Genomic DNA, 24,810 nt, shown 5'->3' on the forward strand with positions numbered 1-24,810 from the left:
TGACCCCAGCCAAAAACACCTCATCCTGCCTATAGTAATTTAAAAGATAGGACCTTTATTTGAATCTAGGTTTCTCTGAAGACATAATAACAAGTTATCCACACCACCAGAGGTGGAGGGGGACCTGTATCAGTGATTTTTACCAGATAGACAGATCACCTGCAGAGATATAGCTTCCCATGTACTCACCTAAGATTGTACATTTCTACCACGTATCAAAATTACCGTATTTGTGTGCATGTAAAAATTTGCCAATGGTATACAAAGTCTGCCAATGGTATAAATACTTGATAGAACTGCAAAACAGAACTCAGATAGGCTCTGAATCTACTGTACACAGAGAGTTGTACTGGTGTATTCTCTGAAAAGTTGATATTCTAGGGTCCCCCAAAAATTAAAATAGTAATAATATTTGAATCCAGGTTTCCAGGTTTCTCTGAAACATAATATGACCTTATATATACAAGGGGACCTGTTGGAGTGCTCTTGACATGAAACATATTACCTGCACAGATGGAGCACCTTATATAGGGTTGGGTACTGATGCTTGCCGATGGTTTCATAATTATGTCAAGGACAGAACTCAGGCCATCAAGGTAGATGGGGTCAAATCTGAGTTACATAAAGGGGTGCCCCAAGGTTTGATACTCGTCCCACTACTCTTTACGATCTATATAAATAACATTGGTAATTCTGTAAAAAAATATTATTAATTTGTATGCAGATGATACAGTTTTGTATTCTATTGCTCAATTGGTTTACCAAGCCTTTTCACATTTGAAATCTGATTTTCAAGCACTGCAGAGGTCACTATTGGATCTGAAGTTAGTGCTAGGTCCCATAACCCAGATTTAGTTTGAACGGTACACAAATTGAGCGAGTTCATGGGCATTAATATGGAGTTGGTCACCCCTTCGCTGCTATAACAGCCTCCACTCTTCTGGGAAGGCTTTCCACTAGATGTTGGAGCATTGCAGTGGGGACTTGCTTCCATTCAGCCACAAGAGCATTAGGGAGGTCGGGCACTGATGTTGGGCGATTAGGCCTGGCTCGCAGTCGACGTTCCAATTCATTCCTAAGGTGTTCGATAGGGTTGAAGTGGGAGCTCTGTGCAGAACAGTCAAGTTCTTCCACACCGATCTTGACAAACCATTTCTGTACGGACCTCACTTTGTTCACGGGGGCATTGTCATCCTGAAACAGGAAAGCACCTTCCCCAAACAGTTCCCAAAAAGTTGGAAGCACAGAATCATCTAGAATGTACGCTGTAGTGTTAAGATTTCCCTTCACTGGAACTAAGGTGTCTAGCCCGAAACATGAAAAACAGCCCCAGACCATTATTCCTCCTCCACCAAACTTTACAGTTGGCACTAAGCATTGCGGTAGATAGCGTTTTCCTGGCATCCGCCAAACCCAGATTCATCCGTCGGACTGCCAGATGGTGAAGCGTGATTCATCACTCCAGAGAACACGTTTCCACTGCTCCAGAGTCCAATGGCGGCGAGCTTTACACTACTCCAGCCAACGCTTGGTGTAGTGGCTTCCTTACCAATTGACCATAGCCACTGCTATTGGTAAACTATTCCATTTTACAATAATAGCACTTAGAGTTGACTGGGGCAGCTTTAGCAGGGCAGAAATTTGGCGAACTGACTTGTTGGAAAGGTGGTGCCACATTGAAAGCCACTGAGCTCTTCAATAAAGCCATTCTACCACCAATGTTGATCTATAGAGATTGCATGGCTGTGTGCTCGATTTTATACACCTGTCAGCAACTGTTGCGGCTGAAATAGCCAAATCCACTCATTTGAAGGGTGTCCACAAAGTTTTGTATATATAGTGTATCTTGGTATCTGGCTTGATGAGAAACTGTAATTTAAAAAACATGTCAATGAGCTGGTGAAGGTTGGTTTCTTTCACAGAAACAAAGCACGTCTGTCTTTCGTTATTAGGAAGGAAAAGGTCAGTTTATTTTAGATTCTGGGGATATTATCTACAGTTGAAGTCGGAAGTTTACATACACTTAGGTTGGTGTCATTAAAACTCGTTTTTCAACCACTCCACAAAATTCTTGTTAACAAACTATAGTTTTGGCAAGTCGGTTAGGACATCTACTTTGTGCATGACACAAGTCATTTTTCTAACAATTGTTTCCAAACAGATTATTTCACTTATAATTCACTGTATCACAATTCCAGTGAGTCAGAAGCATACATACACTAAGTTGACTGTGTCTTTAAACAGCTTGGAAAATTACAGAAAATTATGTCATGGCTTTAGAAGTTTCTGATAGGCTAATTGGCTATAGAAGCTTCTGATAGGCTAACCCTATCCACAATGAGATATGGTGCAGGCCAGGCAGCAGGCTGTTAGCCAGCCTGCCAGCTTAGTGGAGTCTGCCACTAGCACAGTCAGTGTTGCAATCTCACTAGAATAAAGACCTCCTCCATTCCTGCCATTATTGAAAGAGATTGTGATATCTCACATCTCAAAATAGGTCTGGATAAAGCTCCCGGTCTCAGGCCTGGATAAAGCTCCCGGTCTCAGGCCTGGATAAAGCTCGCGGTCTCAGGCTTGGATAAAGCTCGCGGTCTCAGGCTTGGATAAAGCTCGCTGTCTCAGGCTTGGATAAAGCTCGCTGTCTCAGGCTTGGATAAAGCTCGCTGTCTCAGGCTTGGATAAAGCTCGCGGTCTCAGGCCTGGATAAAGCTCGCTGTCTCAGGCTTGGATAAAGCTCGCGGTCTCAGGCTTGGATAAAGCTTGCGGTCTCAGGCTTGGATAAAGCTCGCTGTCTCAGGCTTGGATAAAGCTCGCGGTCTCAGGCTTGGATAAAGCTTGCGGTCTCAGGCTTGGATAAAGCTCGCGGTCTCAAGTTTGGATACAGCTCACGGTCTCAGGCTTGGATACAGCTTGCGGTCTCAGGCTTGGATAAAGCTTGCGGTCTCAGGCCTGGATAAAGCTTGCGGTCTCAGGCCTGGATAAAGCTTGCGGTCTCAGGCCTGGATAAAGCTTGCGGTCTCAGGCTTGGATAAAGCTCGCGGTCTCAGGCTTGGATACAGCTTGCGGTCTCAGGCTTGGATAGAACTCCCGGTCTCAGGCCTGGATAAAGATCCCAGTCTCAGGCTTGGATAAAGCTCGCTGTCTCAGGCTTGGATAAAGCTCCCGGTCTCAGGCCTGGATAAAGATCCCAGTCTCAGGCTTGTATAAAGCTTGCGGTCTCAGGCTTGGATAAGGCTTGCGGTCTCAGGCTTGGATAAAGCTTGCGGTCTCAGGCTTGGATAAAGCTTGCGGTCTCAGGCTTGGATAAAGCTCGCGGTCTCAGGCTTGGATAAAGCTCGCGGTCTCAGGCTTGGATAAAGCTCGCGGTCTCAGGCTTGGATAAAGCTCGCGGTCTCAGGCTTGGATAAAGCTCGCGGTCTCAGGCTTTGATAAAGCTTGCGGTCTCAGGCTTGGATAAAGCTTGCAGTCTCAGCCCTGGATAAAGCTTGCGGTCTCAGGCTTGGATAAAGCTATAAAGTTCGGTAAGCTGCTTTTAGTTATTTGCAGCCTTTATGTGGAACAACTTAGAGTTTTTCTTAATATGTTTAGTAATTTTGTATATTGTATGCATTTTATGTATTTATGCAGGGATCATCTGTAAAAGAGACCCTAGTCTCAGTATGACCTTCCTGTCAAAATAAAGGTAAAATAAAATAAAAATATACTCACCTACAGTTATAATTGTTTATAACTAGCTATGATCATGCACAAAGCAGCTCCTAAAGATCTGTCAATGGTATAAATACCTGGTAAAAGTGTAATACAGAAACCAGCCACCCTCTGAATGTACACGTAGTGCTGTGTTGGTGTGTATTTTCAAAGTAAAATGTGTATTATTATATTATTATAATATGAAGCATCCTGCTAACAGATTTATTGTTGCATACAATGGCATGCAAATGTTCTCAGATAAATTAATAATACAGTCCTGTGGATGGCTATCAATATTGATTTTAGTGCTCTGTTGAACATTGTAAGAAGACATACGTCTCAAAATGAATGATAAAACCCCTTTTCCCATTATAAATCGAACCAGAAGTATTCCAAAATAAAATGATCCATTATCCATAGGCTATTATCACAGCAATAGAGTCTTTAGGATTGTCAATCCCATAATCTGAAAGATAAAGTCACCTTCATAGTAATTGAATGCTTTGAGTCAGTGTGACCATCAGCCCAATCAGGGTTCAGGGTTTATCCAGACTTCCTCCGTTCCACTTATACACCATGGTCGCACGCACGCACGCACGCACGCACGCACGCACGCACGCACGCACGCACGCACGCACGCACGCACGCACGCACGCACGCACGCACGCACGCACGCACGCACGCACGCACGCACGCACGCACGCACGCACGCACGCACGCACGCACGCACGCACGCACGCACGCACGCACGCACGCACGCACGCACGCACGCACGCACGCACGCACGCACGCACGCACGCACGCACGCACGCACGCACGCACGCACGCACGCACGCACGCACGCACGCACGCACGCACGCACGCACGCACGCACGCACGCACGCACGCACGCACGCACGCACGCACGCACGCACGCACGCACGCACGCACACACACACACACACACACACACACACACACACACACACACACACACACACACACACACACACACACACACACACACACACACACACGGTCCACCACAGTCACATTCACCACGGTCAAATTAACTCTGGTTTGAAGGGAACCCCTGTCAATCGAAGTGACATGTCTCACACCGTGTGGCAGACACATCAGTCGTACAGTGGCCCGTAGGGATCACTGGCTGCCCTTTCTGATCATTGGTCCCCTAAAGGTCTCTATGGAGTTGTGCCAGTCATTCAGCACAGCATGGCTCAAAACATTTCTGTTCATAACCTTGGGTGCTGCTATCAATCTGCAAATTCTACCCAATCCATTCACATCCACAGCCTTGAATACTAGAAAGCCATGGTAATAAAATAATGGTAAAAATCAAAGAGCTTTATACATTACAGTAGGAGTGCCATGTCATTGTCTGGTTGAACCCCTCAGTTTGTAACTGAAGGATTTTCTATCACACCGTCTAGAGACACTCCAGGGACCTGAACTATCTATCTATTTGGCCAGTCCTTGTCCAAGTCATGACACAGTAGAACTCTCTGAAAGGACTGACTGGCTTTTCAATTCTTATCTGTGAGGTCTCAAATGATCTGTACACCATTTCACCTCTACTCTCTGCTCTTCTTAGAAAGAGAGAGAGAGAGAGAGAGAGAGAGAGAGAGAGAGAGAGAGAGAGAGAGAGAGAGAGAGAGAGAGAGAGAGAGAGAGAGAGAGAGAGAGAGAGAGAGGGAGGGAGGGAGGGAGGGAGGGAGGGAGGGAGGGAGGGAGGGAGGGAGGGAGGGAGGGAGGGAGGGAGGGAGGGAGGGAGGGAGGGAGGGACCTGTCAACTGGCTTTCTAAAACCTTTTCATCTTACATAGGGACATTGAGCAGTTGCTCTGTCCCCACTGAGGTGACATTTCTACTGTGTGTGTATTGGTGTGTGTGTGGACATGCTTGCGTGCATGAGCGAGGGTGTGTATTTGTGCATGTGTGTTCATGAGACCAGATCTACAGTATTCATATAACTACTAATCACGCTAACAGTAATGCAATTCCGAAACTTAGGCCAAAAATACTTGAATTTCAATCTTGAATATAGATGAAGTTTGAACAATTAAATAATAAACCTGTTTCAGCCCTATCCTACACTCTTAGAAAAAAAGGTGCTATCTAGAACCGAAAAGGGTTCTTCGGCTGTCCCCATAGGAGAATAATGGTCTGAGGCTGCTGGTTTCATGGTTTCATGGTTCAGACTAGGCCCCTTAGTTCCATTGAAGGGAAATCTTAACGCTATAGCATACAAAGAAATTCTAGACAATTCTATGCTTCCAAGTTTGTGGCAACAGTTTGGGGAAGGCCCTTTCCTGTTTTAGCATGACAATGCCTCCGTGCACAAATCGAGGTCCATACAGAAATGGTTTGTCGAGATCGGTGTGGAAGAACTTGACTGGCTTGCACAGAGCCCTGACCTCAACCCCATCGAACACCTGTGGGATGAATTGGAACACCGACTGACCAACCTCACTAATGCTCTTGTGGCTGAATGGAAGCACGTCCCCGCAGCAATGTTACAACATCTAGTGGAAAGCCTTCCCAGAAGTGTTATAGCAGCGAAATGGGGGACCAACTTCATATTAACGGCCATGATTTTGGAAAGAGATGTTTGACGAGCAGGTGTCCACACACTTTTGGTCATGTAGTTATGTCAGGCTTGGATTCGCCTTGCCAAAAGGTTTTTCTCCAGGTGCATAAACAATGAAGATATTTATGCGATTTCGATGAGAACATATGGCCAAATGCTCAACACAGGCTTGATGAAAACTAGTGCCTGCTAATAATTGTGTTTCTTTCTTTCATTTATTTAATTTGATTACATTGTGAAAGATGACCTTTGATCACACATGGGATAGAAATTATCGATTCGAAATTATATTCAGTCATTTATAATAGGTGAAAGTGTATTGCCAAATGTGAAAACAGTGTAATGTACTGCAATTTACAATACTGTAGCATACTACATTCAAAGGGCAATTTTGAAACATGTATTTTACATTTTTTGCTTTTGGTCTCTCTCTCTCGCTCTCGCTCTCGCTCTCTCTCACTCACGCTCTCTCGCTCGCTCTCTCTCGCGCTCTCTCGCTCTCTCTCACGCGCTCTCTCTCACTCTCTCCCTTTCTCTCTTTCTCTCTCTCTCTGTGATGTGAGGTATTAAGGTAACCACAGCTCCTATGTCATTTTAGTCATTTTAGTCATTTAGCAGATGCTCTTATCCAGTGACTTGCAGTAGTGAGTGCATACATTTTATGCACCCACACGCACACACACACACACCCTCCTTACCTACTAACATGCCTCAGTGCCCCCTCCCCAACCCCAGTCAGAGGCGGCACCCCAGCAACACTGTCCCGCGCGTGCCATCACGACCATCACCTGCCGACAATAAAGCCTTAATGGAACATTAGGGAATTCAACGGAGCGCTGTTTACGAGGATATTTATAGGAGGCCAGTGCGCTGCATTGACGTCAGACTGTCATGCCATATGGAGGAGGCAGGCGGAAGGCTGAGGCCGCTGTCTGCACTCTTTATAGGTTCAGTTAGTCAGATTGATGAGCAGCTGAGGCCAGGAGGCTGTGAGGAGGAAACATATTTCCTGTATTACCTTCCTAACCGTCTGTCTGTATGGTGGACTGGATGTGACAGGGGGGAGTGTGTGTGTGGGGTAGTGGTGGTTGGAAGCGCGCGTGTGTGTGTGTGTGTGTGTGTGTGTGTGTGTGTGTGTGTGTGTGTGTGTGTGTGTGTGTGTGTGTGTGTGTGTGTGTGTGTGTGTGTGTGTGTGTGTGTGTGTGTGTGTGTGTGTGTGTGTGTGTGTGTGTGTGCGTGCGTGCGTGCATGCGTGCGTGTGCTAGTGCTTGTATGTTGGTGAAGCAAGTCACGGTCACAAAAAATGAAAGCAGTTTGACACCTACTAATTTCTCTGTCTTTTCATGCAGAAAACACCCATCTCTCATGGACATATAATCAGCCAGAGTTTTATTCAATAGTCACTCAGTGATCAAAATCTTTCTGAACTCTGACATGTTCTTCTCCCTGACTAAAGCCAGTCATTTCATCCCTCCCTCTCCCCCAGAAAGATAACTCCCCCTCCCTTCATCCATCCCTATCCCTACTTAGGTGTGAAATGACGTGAATATTATACAAGCCAGCCATTTAATTTGTTATTGCCTTACCACTCTGTCTAAAAGCTTTGTGATATAGTAAGTGTTATGGATTATGACGTGCAAACGACTTGCAGAACGGCCCTGCAGTAAAAGACAGGTCTGGTATTAGGGACTGTAATGGAACCAAAGTGGACTCCCATTCTGCTACCGAAGCACAATTTAGTCTTAGGGACCTACTTATGTGTCCCAAATGGTACCATTTACCCTACATAGTGCACTACTCATGAATAGAGCCCTGTGAGCCTTACACTACAGAGTGAGTAGGTCAGTGCACAGAGTACCGCACTACATAGGGAATAGCGTGACATTTTGGGATGCAGTTATAGTGAACTATTTGTGCTGCCTGCAGGGCTCTTGATGAAAACCCAGTGTTTCTGTCCTCGTACTGTGGTGAGCAGCCTAGCTGGATACCCAGATTGTGTTTTGAAATTGGTCATAGAATAAAAAATCTACATTAATTCTCCAGCTGTTTTGCGGCGCTGAGGTGCTGCTGAGTGTTCAGCACCGATCACGGACACACGGATTAACAACTTTGAGTCAAACCCTAGCCATCCTAGCCATCCTAGCCATCCTAGCCATTTGAGTGTGGAGACACTACACTGTATTTGCATTTCCATATGTTACACTGAAGCTTATACAGTGCCTTCGGAAAGTATTATTCTAAAATGGATTAAAAAATAATAATACGCAGCAATCTACACACAATACCCCATAATGACAAAGCGAAAACAGGTTTTTTGATTTTTTGCAAATGTATTAAAACTTAAAAACAGAAATACCTTATTTACATAAGTATTCAGACCCTTTGCTATGATACTCGAAATTGAGCTCAGGTGCATCCTGTTTCCATTGATTGTCCTTGAGATGTTTCTAAAACTTGATTGGTAAATTCTATTGATTGGACACGACTTGGAAAGGCACTCACCTGTCTATATAAGGTCCAACAGATGACAGTGCATGTCAGAGCAAAAACCAAGTCACGAGGTCAAGGAATTGTCCGTAGAGCTCTGAGACAGGATTGTGTCGAGGCACAGATCTGGGTAAGGGTACCAAAACAATTCTGCAGCATTGAAGGTCCCCAAGAACACAGTGGCCTCCATCATTCTTAAATGGAAGAAGTTTGGAACCACTAAGACTCTTCCTAGAGATGGCCGCCCGGCCAAACTGAGTAATCGGGGGAGAAGGGCCTTGGTCAGGGTGTTGACCAAGAGCCCGATGGTCACTCTGACAGAGATCCAGAGTTCCTCTGTGGAGATGGGAGAACCTTTCAGAAGGACAACCATGTCTGCATCACTCCACCAATCAGGCCTCCACCAATCAGGAAGCCACTCCTCAGTTAAAGGCACATGACAGCCCGCTTGGAGTTTGCCAAAAGGCACCTAAAGACTCTGATACCATGAGAAACAAGATTCTCTGGTCTGATGAAACCAAGATCAAACTCCTTGGCTTGAATGCCAAGCATCACATCTGGAGGGAACCGAGCACCATCCCTACGGTGAAGCATGGTGGTGGCAGAATCATGCTGTGGGGATGTTTTTCAGTGGCATGGACTGGGAGACTAGTCAGGATCGAGGGAAAGATGAACGGAGCAAAGTACAGAGAAATCCTTGATGAAAACCTTCTCCAGAGCTCTCAGGAAGGTTCACCTTCCAACAGGACAACGACTCTAAGCACACAGCCAAGGCAACGCAGGAGTGGCTTCGGGAGAAGGCTGAATGTCATTGAGTGGCCCAGCCAGAGCTCGGACTTAAACCTGATCGAACATCTCTGGAGAGACCTGAAAATGGCTGTGCATCATTGCTCCCCATCTAACTTGACAGAGCTCGATCACATCATCTGAGATCCCCAAAGATCTCAGACCTTCTCCGCTATGCAATCTGGTTTCCGAGCTGGTCATGGGTGCACCTCAGCCACACTCAAGGTCCTAAACGATATCAAAACCGCCATCAATAGAAGACAGTACTGTGCAGCCCTCTTTATCGACCTGGCCAAGGCTTTCGACTCTGTCAATCACCGCATTCTTATCGGCAGACTCGACAGCCTTGGTTTCTCAAATGACTGCCTCGCCTGGTTCACCAACTACTTCTCAGATAGAGTTCAGTGTGTCAAATCGGAGGGCCTGTTGTCCGGACCTCTGGCAGTCTCTATAGGGGTGCCACAGGGTTCAATTCTCGGGCCGACTCTTTTCTCTGTATACATCAATGATGTCACTCTTGCTGCTGGTGATTCTCTGATCCACCTCTACGCAGACGACACCATTCTGTATACTTCTGGCCCTTCTTTGGACACTGTGTTAACAAACCTCCAAACGAGCTTCAATGCCATACAACACTCCTTCCGTGGCCTCCAACTACTCTTAAATGCTAGTACAACTAAATGCATGCTTTTCAACCGATCGCTGCCCGCACCCGCCAACCTGACTAGCATCACTACTCTGGACGGTTCTGAGTTAGAATATGTGGACAACTACAAATACCTAGGTGTCTGGTTAGACTGTATACTCTCCTTCCAGGCTCACATTAAGCATCTCCAATCCAAAATGAAATCTAGTATCGGCATCCTATTACACAACAAAGCCTCCTTCACTCATGCTGCATACCCTCGTTAAACTGACTATCCTACCGATCCTTGACTTTGGCGATGTTATTTACACAACAGCCTCCAAAACTCTACTCAGCAAATTAGATGTAGTCTATCACAGTGCCATCCGTTTTGTCACCAAAGCCCCATATACTACCGCGACCTGTATGCTCTCGTTGGCTGGCCCTCGCTTCATATTCGTCGCCAAACCCACTGGCTCCAGATCATCTATAAGACTTTTCTAGGTAAAGCCCCGCCTTATCTCAGCTCACTGGTCACCATAGAAACACCCACCTGTTGCACGCGCTCCAGCAGGTATATCTCACTGGTCATTCCTAAAGCCAACTCCTCCTTTGGCCGCCTTTCCTTCCAGTTCTCTGCTGCCAATGACTGGAACGAATTGCAAAAATCACTGAAGCTGGAGCCTTATATCCCCCTTAATAACTTTAAGCATCAGCTGTCAGAGCAGCGTACCGATCACTGCCCCTGTACACAGCCCATCTGTAAATAGCTCACCCAACTACCTCATCCCCATATTGTTATTTATTTTTGCTCTTTGCACCCCAGTATCTCTACTTGCACATCATCATCTGCACATCTATCACTCCAGTGTTAATGCTAAATTGTAATTATTTTGCCACTATGGCCTATTTATTGCCTTACCCCCCTAATCTTACTACATTTGCACACACTGTATATAGATTTTTCTACTGTGTTATTGACTATACGTTTGTTTATCCCATGTGTAACTCTGTGTTGTTTTTGTCGCACTGCTTTGCTTTATCTTGGCCAGGTCGCAATTGTAAATGGGAACTTGTTCTCAACTGGCCTACCTGGTTAAATAAAGGACAAAAATGTCTATAAATCTGTTTAGCTTTGTCATTATGGGGTATTGTGTGTAGATTGAAGAGGAAAAAAACAATTGAATCAATTTTAGAAAAAGGCTGTAACGTAACAAAATGTGGAAAAAGTCAAGGGGTCTGAATACTTTCCAAAGGCACTGTATCTTATTTGGAATGAGTTTAATATGCAGATACATTACATGTATACATTTCAATGCAAATATCAACCTTAACAAAGTTTCAAGCATACGTGCATGGACACACACACACTCCTGCCACGTGTCAAACAAGATCTTCCAATCAACCAGTTGCCAGTAAAAACATGTTTTTTTATGTGAAAGGCCACGTCAAAATTTTTGAAGTTAGCCTTTCCTCTGTGGCAGTTATAGAGTGTACCTGACACTGCTGTCATAGTGACACTAGGACCTTTAAACTCCCAATTATCATCTTGGACACACACACACACACACACACACACACACACACACACACACACACACACACACACACACACACACACACACACACACACACACACACACACACACACACACACACACACACACACAGCTGGTGGCCACACCAGATACTGACTGTTACTTTTGATTTTGACCCCCACTTTGTTCAGGGACACATTATTCAATTTCTGTTAGTCACATGTCTGTGGAACTTGTTCAGTTTATGTCTCAGTTGTTGAATCTTGTTATGTTCATACAAAAATGTATACATGTAAAGTTTGCTGAAAATAAACACAGTTGACAGTGAGAGGACGTTTCATTTTTTTGCTGAGTTTAGGACGGTGGTTGGATTCTAAGACAGGGGTTCTACATTTTTTGGCGGCTCGGGGACCCGTTTTGTGATAGAAAATTCATCATAACTCATAACACACACACACACACACACACACACACACACACACACACACACACACACACACACACACACACACACACACACACACACACACACACACACACACACACACACACACACACACACACACACACACACAGTCTTCATTTGAACCTTAGACGCCATGCTCCACTGAGTGAGAACAGGTTGTGCAGCTAGATGGCTTTTTGATGGCGGAACAGATCTACCTGGCCATCCTAAAGTGACACGACACACACACACACACTTACACTGGGTAGAAATAAAGCACTCTTCTCACATGTTGTTCCATAATCATAACTATCCCCTTCTGGACCATACAACCATATTGTGTAAGGATAGTACTGATTAGCAACATATGATTAGCAACATATGTAGAACAAGGTTAGGCCTATTTCAATGACTGTCACCATGAGATTATGTTACAGAACGACAAAATATGTACTTTACTGTAAATAGTCACTTTTTTCCCTACCAGTACACCAACCCTATCACCAGAGGCACATAACAGATTACACCAAAGTTTAGGAAAACATCGATATGGCAGATCAATGATCCTCAATCAGCCGGCTGTATATCTACTGTACAAACACACCTGCTAAAGCCCCATGTTAGCCCCACACCTTTACCTTTAGCTCACTCTGTTACTGAGTAACGTATATGATATGTTTCACTAAACAGAATTCAGCATAAACTTGCATATAAACTCGTGCCTTTTTCAGGACCCTGTCTTTCAAAGATAAATTGCAAAAAATCCAAATAACTTCACAGATCTTCATTGTAAAGGGTTTAAACACTGTTTCCCATGCTTGTTCAATGAACCATAAACAATTAATGAACATGCACCTGTGGAGCGGTCGTTAAGACACTAACAGCTTACAGACGGTAGGCAATTAAGGTCACAGTTATGAAAACTTAGGACACTAAAGAGGCCTTTCTACTGACTGAAAAACACCAAAAGAACGATGCCCAGGGTCCCTGCTCATCTGCGTGAACGTGCCTTAGGCATGCTGCAAGGAGGCATGAGGACTGCAGAGGTGGCCAGGGCAATAAATTGCAATGTCCATACTGTGAGACGCCTAAGACAGCGCTACAGTGGCAGTCCTCACAGTGGCAGACCACGTGTAACAACACCTGCACAGGATCGGTACAGCCGAACTTCACACCTGCGGGACAGATACTGGATGGCAACAACAACTGCCCGAGTTACACCAGGAACACACAATCCCTCCATCAGTGCTCAGACTGTCCGCAATAGGCTGAAAGAGGCTGGACTGAGGGCTTGTAGGCCTGTTGTAAGGCAGGTCCTCACCAGACATCACCGGCAACAACGTCGCCTATGGGCACAAACCCACCGTCGCTGGACCAGACAGGACTGGCAAAAAGTGCTCTTCACTGATGAGTCGCGGTTTTGTCTCACCAGGGGTGATGGTCGGATTTGCGTTTATCGTCGAAGGAATGAGCATTACACCGAGGCCTGTAGTCTGGAGCAGGATCGATTTGGAGGTGGAGGGTCCATCATGGTCTGGGGCGGTGTGTCACAGAATCATCGGACTGAGCTTGTTGTCATTGCAGGCAATGTCAACGCTGTGTATTACAGGGAAGACATCCTCCTCCCTCATGTGGTACCCTTCCTGCAGGCTCATCCTGATATAACCCTCCAGCATGACAATGCCACCAGCCATACTGCTGTTCTGTGCGTGATTTCCTGCAAAACAGGAATGTCAGTGTTCTGCCATGGCCAACGAAGAGCCTGAATCTCAATCCCATTGAGCACGTCTGGGACCTGTTGGATTGGAGGGTGAGGGCTAGGACCATTCCCCCCAGAAATGTCCGGGAACTTGCAGGTGCCTTGGTGGAAGAGTGGGGTAACATCTCACAGCAAGAACTGGCAAATCTGGTGCAGTCCATGAGGAGGAGATGCACTGCAGTACTTAAAGCAGCTGGTGGCCACACCAGATACTGACTGTTACTTTTGATTTTGACCCCCACTTTGTTCAGGGACACATTATTCAATTTCTGTTAGTCACATGTCTGTGGAACTTGTTCAGTTTATGTCTCAGTTGTTGAATCTTGTTATGTTCATACAAAAATGTATACATGTAAAGTTTGCTGAAAATAAACACAGTTGACAGTGAGAGGACGTTTCATTTTTTTGCTGAGTTTAGGACGGTGGTTGGATTCTAAGACAGGGGTTCTACATTTTTTGGCGGCTCGGGGACCCGTTTTGTGATAGAAAATTCATCATAACTCATAACACTAGTGAGAAAAAAGTAGCACACAAAGAGTTTTGCTATGACTTCAACAGTGCATGGCTGGACGAAACAAGTCTCGGGCCCTGGGAAGGCCCACCTCTTGGCATCAGAGAGAACATTTGTTTACATCCCTGTTAGTGAGCATTTCTCCTTTGCCAAGATAATCCATCCTCAGGTGCCACAGGTGTCTGAGGTTTTGAGGGAGCGTGTAATAATTTTTTACTTATTTAACCAGGCAAGTCAGTTAAGATCAAATTATTATTTACAATGACGGCTTAGGAACAGTGGGTTAACTGCCTTGTTCAGGGGCAGAACAACAGATTTTTACCTTGACAGCTCAGGGATTTGATCTTGCAACCTTTCGGTTCCTGGCCCAACACGCTAACCACTAGGCTACCTGCCGCCCCAGGTAGTAGCCTACTGGTAGCCTAATTGGCCTGCTGACTGAAGGAATGTCCACCAGAGCTATTGCCAGATAATTTAATATTAATTTCTCTACCATAAGCCGCCTCCAAAGTTGTTTTAGAGAATTTGGCAGTACGTCCGACCGGCCCCATAACCGCAGACTATGTGTAACCACGCCAGCACAGGACCTCCACATCCGTCTTCTTCACCTGCGGGATTGTCTGACACACCAACCCGGATAGCTGATGAAACTGTGGGTTTGCACAACCTAAGAATTTCTGCACAAACTGTCAGAAACCATCTCAGGGAAGCTCATCTGCGTGCTCATCGTCCTCACCAGGGTCTCGACCTGACTGCAATTCGGTGTCGTAACTGATATCAGTGGGCAAATGCCCACCTTCGATGGCAACTGGCACGCTGGTGAAGTGTGCTCTTCATGGATTAAACCCGGTTTCAACTGTACCAGGCAGTATGTCTTCGTGTGGGCGAGCGGTTTGCTGATGTCAACGTTATGAAATGAGTGCCCCATGGTGGCGGTGGGGTTATGGTATGGGCTGGAATAAGCTACGGACAACGAACACAATTGCATTTTACCTATGGCAATGTGAATGCACAGAGATATCCTGAGGCCCATTGTCATGGCATTCATCCGCCACAATCACCTCATGTTTCAGCATGATAATGCACGGCCCCATGTCGCAAGGATCTGTACATAATTCCTGGAAGCTGAAAATGTCCCAGTTCTTCCATGGCCTGCATACTCGCCAGACATGTCACACATTGAGCATGTTTGGGATGCTCTGGATCAACGTGTACGACAGCGGGTTCCAGTTCCCGCCAATATCTAGCAACTTCGCACAGCTATTGAAGAGGAGTGGGACAACATTCCACAGGCAACAATCAACAGCCTGATCGACTCTATGCGAAGGAGATGTGTTGTACTGCATTAGGCAAATGGTGGTCACACCAGATGGTTTCCTGAACCACGCCCCTACCTTTTTTTAAAGGTATCTGTGACCAATAGATGCAAATCTGCCTTTCCAGTCATGTGAAATCAATAGATTAGGGCGTAATGAATTAATTTCAATTGACTGATTTCCTGAAATGAACTGCAACTCAGTAAAACCTTTGAAATTGTTGCATGTTGTGTTTTATATTTTGGTTCACTGTAATTTTCTGCAATTGTACATATTTTGGCAAGGTTGCAGAGAGACGTTTTGTTGTTGCAGCTTTATATATATTATACACATTTTGCCATGAGGCAGAGGTAAAACTTTTTAAAAGCTTAAATTACAGTGCCTCCACGACCCCATTTTAAGAACCTCTGTTCGAAGAGAGCACACACTAGAACAAAGTGTGTGTGTGTGTGTTTCAAATCAAATCAAAGTGAACTGGTCGCGTACCCATTGTAGCAGATGTTATTGCAGAACACAAAAAATGCTTGTGTTACTAGCTCCTAACGATGCAGTAGAAATGTGTGTGTGGTGTGTGTGGTGTTTGTGGTGTGTGTGTGTGTGTGTGGGTATGTGCACGCACATGCATGTGTGTGTGTATGTTCTGTGTATGTACTGTGTGTATGTACTGTGTGTGTGTGTGTGTGTGTGTGTGTGTGTGTGTGTGTGTGTGTGTGTGTGTGTGTGTGTGTGTGTGTGTGTGTGTACGAGGCCACACAACTCCAGACCTGATGGCAGTCTTCTCCATGGCGTCTGGCCCGTCCACGACTGGCAGGTCGTCAGCCAGAATCTCCTCTGGACTGCGGGGATCGATAAGAATCCCTCTCTTATCCTTATCCTTGATCCCGATCCCTGCAGTGATGGCGTTCCACAAGGCATTCTGGGACTTGGAGCCTGGACAGGAAGGTCAAGGGACAGAGTTCAGGGTTCATATAATGGGTAGGGCATGGAGTTTTACCCTGACCACATTTTGACCTAACCAGTAAAAACTCTGGTCATTACAAATGGAGAAGAATACTTGGATCTGAAAAATGTCATGCAATGAGTAAAGACCATAATGTTCCAGACGGTGAGACGCAGCTCAGTGTGTTTTCTTGTGCTAGACTATAGATGTAACACGTCAGTCAGTCAGTCAGGCTAAGCAGGGAGGCGGTGAGGGTTCGTAACAACTCCATGACGAAACACTGCTGCGCCTGTGGGTGTCTGTCGCCCTCTGTTGATAGGTCTCTAGAATGCACTCAGATTCCACTTGGAACAGGAGGAGTGCATAACACTCTGTCACGTGTCTGTGGTGTATAAACACATGGTGTGATGCTGCCATCTAGCCTATGTATGGATTTATCAAAAGGCAAAGGTGTCAAAGTTGTTGATGAGCATTGCAACAAAGCTATTCAATTAAACAGCTATTGACTCTGAAGAAAATTATATTTGTCATATGCCAGATGTGTTTAGAAAGTTTTGAAGTAGCTGGTTCCACCTGATGAGCATGTGTTCTCATAGTGCTGGTGTGTTTGTGTGTGTGTGTGTGTGTGTGTGTGTGTGTGTGTGTGTGTGTGTGTGTGTGTGTGTGTGTGTGTGTGTGTGTGTGTGTGTGTGTGTGTGTGTGTGTGTGTGTGTGTGTGTGTGTGTGTGTGTGTGTGTGTGTGTGTTTTTTGGACTGTGTTGACTCACGTGCAAAGCGATTCAGTGGTGGAGGGTTAGTCTCCCCAGCCTTGTTGGCAACTGTGAAAACAGAGACCGAGATAATGAATTAACAAAAGAGGGAAGAAGAGGGGGAGGAGAGGATCTGAGCAGAGGAGAGGTCGGAGAAGGCGGTTTTAATGAGTGTAGAAATTAATGCATTCTATTCATCTTATTTTATTTGTTTACAAACATGCTTTTTCATGGGCATGACTGACTGACCAATTTCCTGTTAAAGTTCAGGACAAGCGGAAAACAATGTGTGAATTAATGACTAAATTATGAATACATATGAAATAATGAATGAACTAATCCATCAACGAGTTAGAAGATAAAAGATACCCCAAATTTTCCAAACGCACAACAAGCTTATTTCTCTAAAATGTTGGGCACAAATGTGTTTACATATCTGTTAGTGAGCATTTCTCCTTTACCAGGATAATCCATCCACCTGACAGGTGTGGCATATCAAGAAGCTGATTAAACAGCATGATCATTACACAGGTGTACCTTGTGCTGGGGACAATAAAAGGCCACTCTAAAATGTGCAGCTTTGTCACACAACACAATGTCACAAATGTCTCAAGTTTTGTAGGAGCATGCAATTGGCATGCTGACTGCAGGAATGTGCACCAGAGCTGTTTCTACCATAAGCCAATGTCGTTTTAGAGAATTTGGCAGTACGTCCAACCGGCCTCACAACCACAGACCACATGTATGGCGTTGTGTGGGCGAGCGGTTTCCTGATATCAACGCTGTGAACAGAGTGCCCCATGGTGGAGGTGCGGGTTATGGTATTGGGCTGCCATAAGCTATGGACAACGAACACAATTGCATTTAATGGATGGCAATGTGAATGCACAGAGATACCGTGATGAGATCCCGAGGTCCATTGTCGCGCCATTCATCCGCCGCCATCATCTCATGTTTCAGCATGATAATGCACAGCCCCATGTCGCAAGGATCTGTGCACAATTCCTGGAAGTTGAAAATGTCCCAGTTCTTCCATGGCCTGCATACTCACCAGACATGTCACCCATTGAGCATGTTTGGGATGCTCTGGATCGACGTGTACGACAGCGTGTTCCAGTTCCCGCCAACATCCAGCAACTTTGCACAGCCATTGAAATGGAGTGGGACAACATTCCACAGGACACAATAAACAGCCTGATTAACTCTATGCGAAGGAGATGTGTCCCGCTGCATAATGCAAATGGTGGTCACACCAGATACTGATAGGTTTTCTGATCCACGCCCCTACCTTTTTTTAAAGGTATCTGTGACCAACAGATGCATATCTGTATTCCCAGTCATTTGAAATCCATAAATTAGGGCCTAATGAATTGATTTAAATTGACTGATTTCCTGTAACTCAGTAAAATCTTTTGAAATTGTTGCATGTTGCTTTTATATTTTTGTTCAGTATAGATTATATTTTTTCATTTACCTTCAGTTCTCAACTATTATACTACTAGCTATGTGATTCCACAGAGTAGTCACCTTACTTAAGCACAATGAGTAGCAATTATATTCTGCAAGATCAAATCAACACGTGCCATGCCACATACCAAAGGCTCATTGATGCACTGGAGACCTATCCACACACACACACACTGCAGTTCTACCCCAGTTGCCAGGCGACATGTAGCTAGCTAGCTCACTTGACTATACACCTTCAGCAGTTTAGTTCTTTAGTGAGCTAGCTCCTTTTCCAACCGACACATATCTGTCCCTTTATGGTAGCGAGAAACAAGCACAGAATGTCAACCAACATGACAGAGATGGTAAGCAGATTCTCCTGCTGAGGTCACAGACCTTCTAGTCATAAGTGGTGTTTACACAGTGTGGGAAATACTGTAAACTGAATTTTTATTACATTAGTACATTACTTTAATGCACAACTATGTATTTGATGGTCTTGAAAGGTCTTCATTTGAAAGTCTAAATAGATGTTATTCCGTTGAGACTAATGGACTAACTGATGAGTTATAAAGACTATGCCATAAGGAATTTAGATTCACAACGTGTTGGCAACAGTATAAGCAAAAGCAATGAATATTTATGTTTATATTAAAATATGTTTTATGTAATGATATATTTGGCTGACCAATATCGATATCATCAAGAACAATTAATTACAAGGATTCACTGTTCAGTTAGGAATTTGTAGGACCAAAGCAGCATGCCCGGCCATTATTGTAAAGAAGAATGTGTACTTAATTGACCTGCCTGGTCAAATAAAGGTACAATTAAATAAAACGACTGTCCTTCAAGAGCTTTTCAATTTTACACAAATCATATTGTCCTCATTCAGATAGTGCAGCCTATGTATTGGCAATGAAACAGACAGTAAGAGATGAGGAGGACGGGAATAAGACCGCTGATATAGAGAATCATTGCAGTGCTGGACTGTGCTGTGGTTAGGTCATTACATGGGATTACACCTATAATGGGCTACTCTGGGTTACCATGGCATTTTGCTCTACCTACCCCACTGATGACCACTACCTCAAAGACATCTACAGGTCAGAAAGAAGGGAAAGAGAGAGAGAGAGAGAGAGAGAGAGAGAGAGAGAGAGAGAGAGAGAGCAGGTGAAAATGGAAAATGACAGAGAAAAGAGATAGAACAAAGAGAGAGAACAAGGAAAGAGGTGCAATAAAAAGAAAATAATCTGAGACAGACATTGAGAGTGACAGATTGGTAGAGGGGTGGATTGAAGGGGTCGAGTGAACAAACCAGTGAGCGGGTCTCAGGAGGAGCTGGGTAAGAGGAGATCCACATGGGGCCAGCAGGTAATTAGGAGAAATCAGAGGGTCTCCAGGAGAGGCTCCCCTTAGTAAGGAGGGTGAGAGAGGATGACTAGAGAGAGAGAAGGAGGGAGGGTGAGAGAGGATGACTAGAGAGAGAGAAGGAGGGAGGGTGAGAGAGGATGACTAGAGAGAGAGAAGGAGGGAGGGTGAGAGAGGATGACTAGAGAGAGAGAAGGAGGGAGGGTGAGAGAGAGGAAGAATAGAAGGGGAGGGAGAGGGAGGGAAGAGGAGGGAGGAGTGATCGATTGAGAGATAGAGGGAGAGAGATAATCTGCTGGAAGGAGCGAGGAAGGAGCAAGGGAAGAGAGAGGTAGGAGAGGGAGAGATAAAGAGAGAGAGCAAGGTAGAGAGACCGTGTGTGTTTGTTCACGTAATTTGTGTGGTCTCAGTCGCCACGACGATAGAAGAGTAGTCCCCGGCAGAACAGAGCAGGGGGAGTCATTACCACTAATGAAGTGGCCTCCTCCATCACTGTCGCCCAGACAATACATTGACTACATACACGTCAGACCCTCTCCTCCCTCACCCCTTATTATTTCCATCTTACCTCCCTCTCTCTCCCTCTTCCTTTCCCTCTGAACTCGCTCTCCTTCCTTCTTTCCCTCTCACCTCTCTCTCTCCCTCCTACCCCTCTCTCCCCCTCCTACCTGTCTTTCTCCCTCCTACCTGTCTCTCTTTTACCTCTCTCCCTATCCCTCCTCCGTCTCTCCCTCTTACTCATCTCTCTCCCACCTACCTCTCTCTGCATGTCTCCAAAGCGGTGCCCCAGGTAACCAAAGGTGATATCCCATAACCCCCCCTGCTCCATGCCCCGACAAACCAGAGTCACAGAGATTACCAAACAGGTGTGTGTGTTAATGAGCTCTCCACAGACTACCCTTCCACTGATAGAGGAGGGGACAGGCTAATTTACCACAAACACACACACAAACCCACACATACACGCACTTGTGCACACACACACTTTCCCTCCTCTACCCTTCCATTCTCTCACATTATGCTTCTTGTGTGTTTTTTAAATTCTATGTTCTATTATCATCTATATCATTGTTGATATCACTTCATTGTTGGAACGAGCTTTCAAGATAAGAATTTCAATGTACTGTTTTACACCTGTTGTATCCTGTGTGCGTGGCAAATAAACTATGAAAGTTGAAACACATCCGCACACACGTGCACACACACACACATGTCCACACACACGTACACACACAAATACACACAAGCACGCACGCACACACACACACAGCAATGTCATATCCTCCCCCGTCCCTCGTCCCCCGTTCCCATAGTAACAGTAATCAGTCATCATCACACACGGCAAGCGTGGGCAGGTAATGTGTGTGCGACGTGGGCAGGTAATGTAAGTGTGAGGTAGGGAGAGGGAGACCCTTATCAGCAAGTCAAAGCGTGAGGGTGTTTATGTACCTTTCATTTACAGACCACATAGAAGCAGCTGGAACTCTGAGCTCGATCACATGTCTGTTTACTTACATGGGTCTTCATCATCAACTATATAGTCTATACGATGGGGAACTATTAAGCTACACCTGTTTACTGTACATTAACAGCAGATCGCAGCCGGTTGTAGACGGTTAGGTTAGCTGGTTGCATAGTGCTGTAGCTACCGCCGTCACAGATATGTACGTGCTTTAGCCAACTCCTTTGACATTGGTTGTCATACTTCACATGCATGTTCGGAGTGATGATTATGTGACTTCCTTTCCCAATTGGAGAGTCAAATATTTCAGAAGGACCCCTGTCATATCTACTGTAAATAGTACCCTACCCCTTTCCTTCCCTTCTACTTTCCCTCCTCTATCCTTTAATTGTCTCTCATCTCTGAGCACTGAGGGAACAACAGAACAGAGGAGAGGAACGACGGAACATGGAGAGGAGAGGAACGACAGAACATGGAGAGGAGAGGAACGACAGAACATGGAGAGTAGAGGAACGACAGAACATGGAGAGGAGAGGAGGAAGGTTACATAAGATGCACCACTTGACCTTTGAAAGGCTGCAATTACTGCCCTGTTTCTCTGCAAACACACAAAGTCACACACATACACACACACACACACACAATGCTCATGTCACTCCTCTCTTCCACCCCTCAAACTGTAGGTTTGAATCCTTACTTTAAATGCAAATAATTCTGCCGTCTTCAACAGCTAGCTACTTCCCTATCCTCTGGCTTGACACAGTAAAATAAAACACTTTCTTCTCTCAGCAGTCTCAGTTCTCGACATTTGAAACAGCCATAGGCAAATCCACGATAAGAGAACGATGAAACTCACATTTCACTTTCAAATGTATGTCAAACAAAATAAAATTATTGCAAAGTTAAACAAACCATGAAACAATATGCACAATGACTACTTCTATCAACTTCCACTAAAAATCGTACAAAAACAAGTTTACTGTATATGATGGTTTGTGCTGTTTGTGCAGTCACCGTGTTACCAACATTTGCATCTGCACTGTTCTTCAAGTAAATGTGTTTGTGTAACATTTTCTGTGGAAATTGTTATAATTAGTCATTGTGCATAGAGATGTATGGTTTGTATAACTTCACAATCATTGGTTTTTGTTTGGCATACATTTTAAAGTGACGAGTCTCAGCATCACTCTGTCAACGTGGAATTGCCCCATAAAAGAGAACAAACTTTGGGGATGAAATAAATGGGATGTCGGAAAGTAATTGTACAGATGTGAGACATTTTGTCTGAAAAAAGAGACGTGTTACAGCCTCCTTCTGTTATCTGCTTTGTCCAGACGACACTGCAATATTCCTCTGCTCAACAGAGAACTAGCTGACTGGATGAGACAAATGTTCACTTCACTGATTTCTGTTCATTATCACCCCCTCTCCATGCAGCACACACACACACACACACACACACACACACACACACACACACACACACACACACACACACACACACACACACACACACACACACACACACACACACACACACACACACACACACACACACACACACACACACACACACACACACACACACACACACAGGGACTTGACAAACAAAGAGAGGAAAATGAAGATGCCACCAAGATGCATAAACTATATAGACAGGCTATTTCGTTTTTTGTTTTTTTCCGCAATAGAAGAATAGAGATATATTTCTCTCTGTGTCTGCCTCTGTTTCTGTCTTGACAGACTGTGTACAGACAGTGAAAGACTGTACAGACAATGAATAAACTTGCTAATGATGCAGGGGAAACATACAAACATGATTTCTCTGAATGTTCACACTGTAGGTCATTTACATTGTGATATCACACAACAAAATCACACTGTTAAAGTGCAATTGAACTTTCAAACAAAGAATATACAATCATTATATAGAAAACTCTAGAGATACATATATTATGTGACTGAAGCTTATGCTCAACTATGGCAAAGACAGCCTCAGCCAGCGGTAAAGAACACCATATGTTCAGTTCAGTTTGCAAAGACACACAGCAGCACTCAACTATCCCCTACACACACACTCTCTCTCTCACTCACCGATGGTGAAGCTGAACCCATCGATGCTGAAAGTGGCGCTCCGGCACTTTTTAAATCCCTGCTTCTTGGAGCTCTTGGAGCTAGGCTCCGTCATCTTTCCTCAACTCCTCACTCTGTCACTGCACTTGTCTTTTAGCAAAACTCTTCTCTCTGCTGCTTGTTGTTCTCCCTCTCCTGTGTTTTCCCTCTCCCTCCGTGGAGGCTCCGTGAGGAGAAGGGGTCCCCCCTCAGCCCGTTCCCCAGGAGAAGTGCACTGCGTGGGGGTATCACCAGAGACTCTCTCCCCTGGGTAGTGATGGTGGTGGAGCCAGGTAGGTGTTGTAAGAGAGAGATAGCGGATAAAGGCTAAAGCTCTAGTGCTAACTGAGATGTGGCGACACTAGGGACAGAGCCTTAGCGTCGTCCAGTCTCACTGTGCATCCTTACTTCAGGCCCGCTAAGAGCTCTTCAGGAGCCAATAGCTCTAACTCTCTCTCTCTCTGTTTCTCTGTTTCTCTTTCTTACTCCAGCTCTCCCTCTCTCTGTCCAGCTATCTCTGGCACAACCACTCACCACAGCCACAGAGCAACCCATGTGGGAGAATACAGAAGATATAAATCTCTCTCTCTCTCTCCCCCCTCCCTCCCTCCCTCCCCTGTGGTAATCTCTATGACCCTCCACACTGTTCTACTCCTACAGCAGTTGATTAGTCCCTCTCTCTGTCACCTCTCCCCTTCTCTCTCTCTTTCTCCCTCCCTTTCTCTTTCTCAACATCCTTGCATGAAGTTGCTATCAGATGTGTGCATGTTTCTCTTCACCCTGTTATAGGTTTGCTAATATTGATGTTTTTCTTGCTGTGTACATGCGTTCATGAGTGTATGTGTGTATTTGTGCATGGGTGTGTGCATGAGTGTCTGTGTATGTTTATTTGTCTTTGGTTGCATTAGTCCCTTGTCGCTGATCCACCAAAATATTTACTTTGCCTCATCGCTAAGAACACTGTAATTGCTGACCTGCGAGACTTGA

At 45.1% G+C, this 24,810-nt stretch overlaps 1 protein-coding gene across 1 annotated transcript in view; it reads right to left on the reverse strand.

Moving 5' to 3' along the window:
- The window catches only part of pde1ca (phosphodiesterase 1C, calmodulin-dependent a), a 157,441-nt gene extending 133,096 nt beyond the window's left edge, over positions 1-24,345 (reverse strand). Inside the window, exons 1-3 of the mRNA XM_071415063.1 lie at positions 23,806-24,345; positions 17,451-17,501; positions 16,508-16,673 (exon numbers count right to left, since the gene is read on the reverse strand). Of these exons, the coding sequence (XP_071271164.1) occupies positions 16,508-16,673; positions 17,451-17,501; positions 23,806-23,899 (311 nt within the window). The 5' untranslated portion in view covers positions 23,900-24,345. The remainder of the gene's footprint in view (positions 1-16,507; positions 16,674-17,450; positions 17,502-23,805) is intronic.
- Between the last annotated feature and the right edge of the window lie 465 nt (positions 24,346-24,810).

Source organism: Salvelinus alpinus, chromosome 8 (genome assembly GCF_045679555.1).
Source record: "Salvelinus alpinus chromosome 8, SLU_Salpinus.1, whole genome shotgun sequence".
In the NCBI taxonomy this organism is placed as follows: domain Eukaryota; kingdom Metazoa; phylum Chordata; class Actinopteri; order Salmoniformes; family Salmonidae; genus Salvelinus; species Salvelinus alpinus.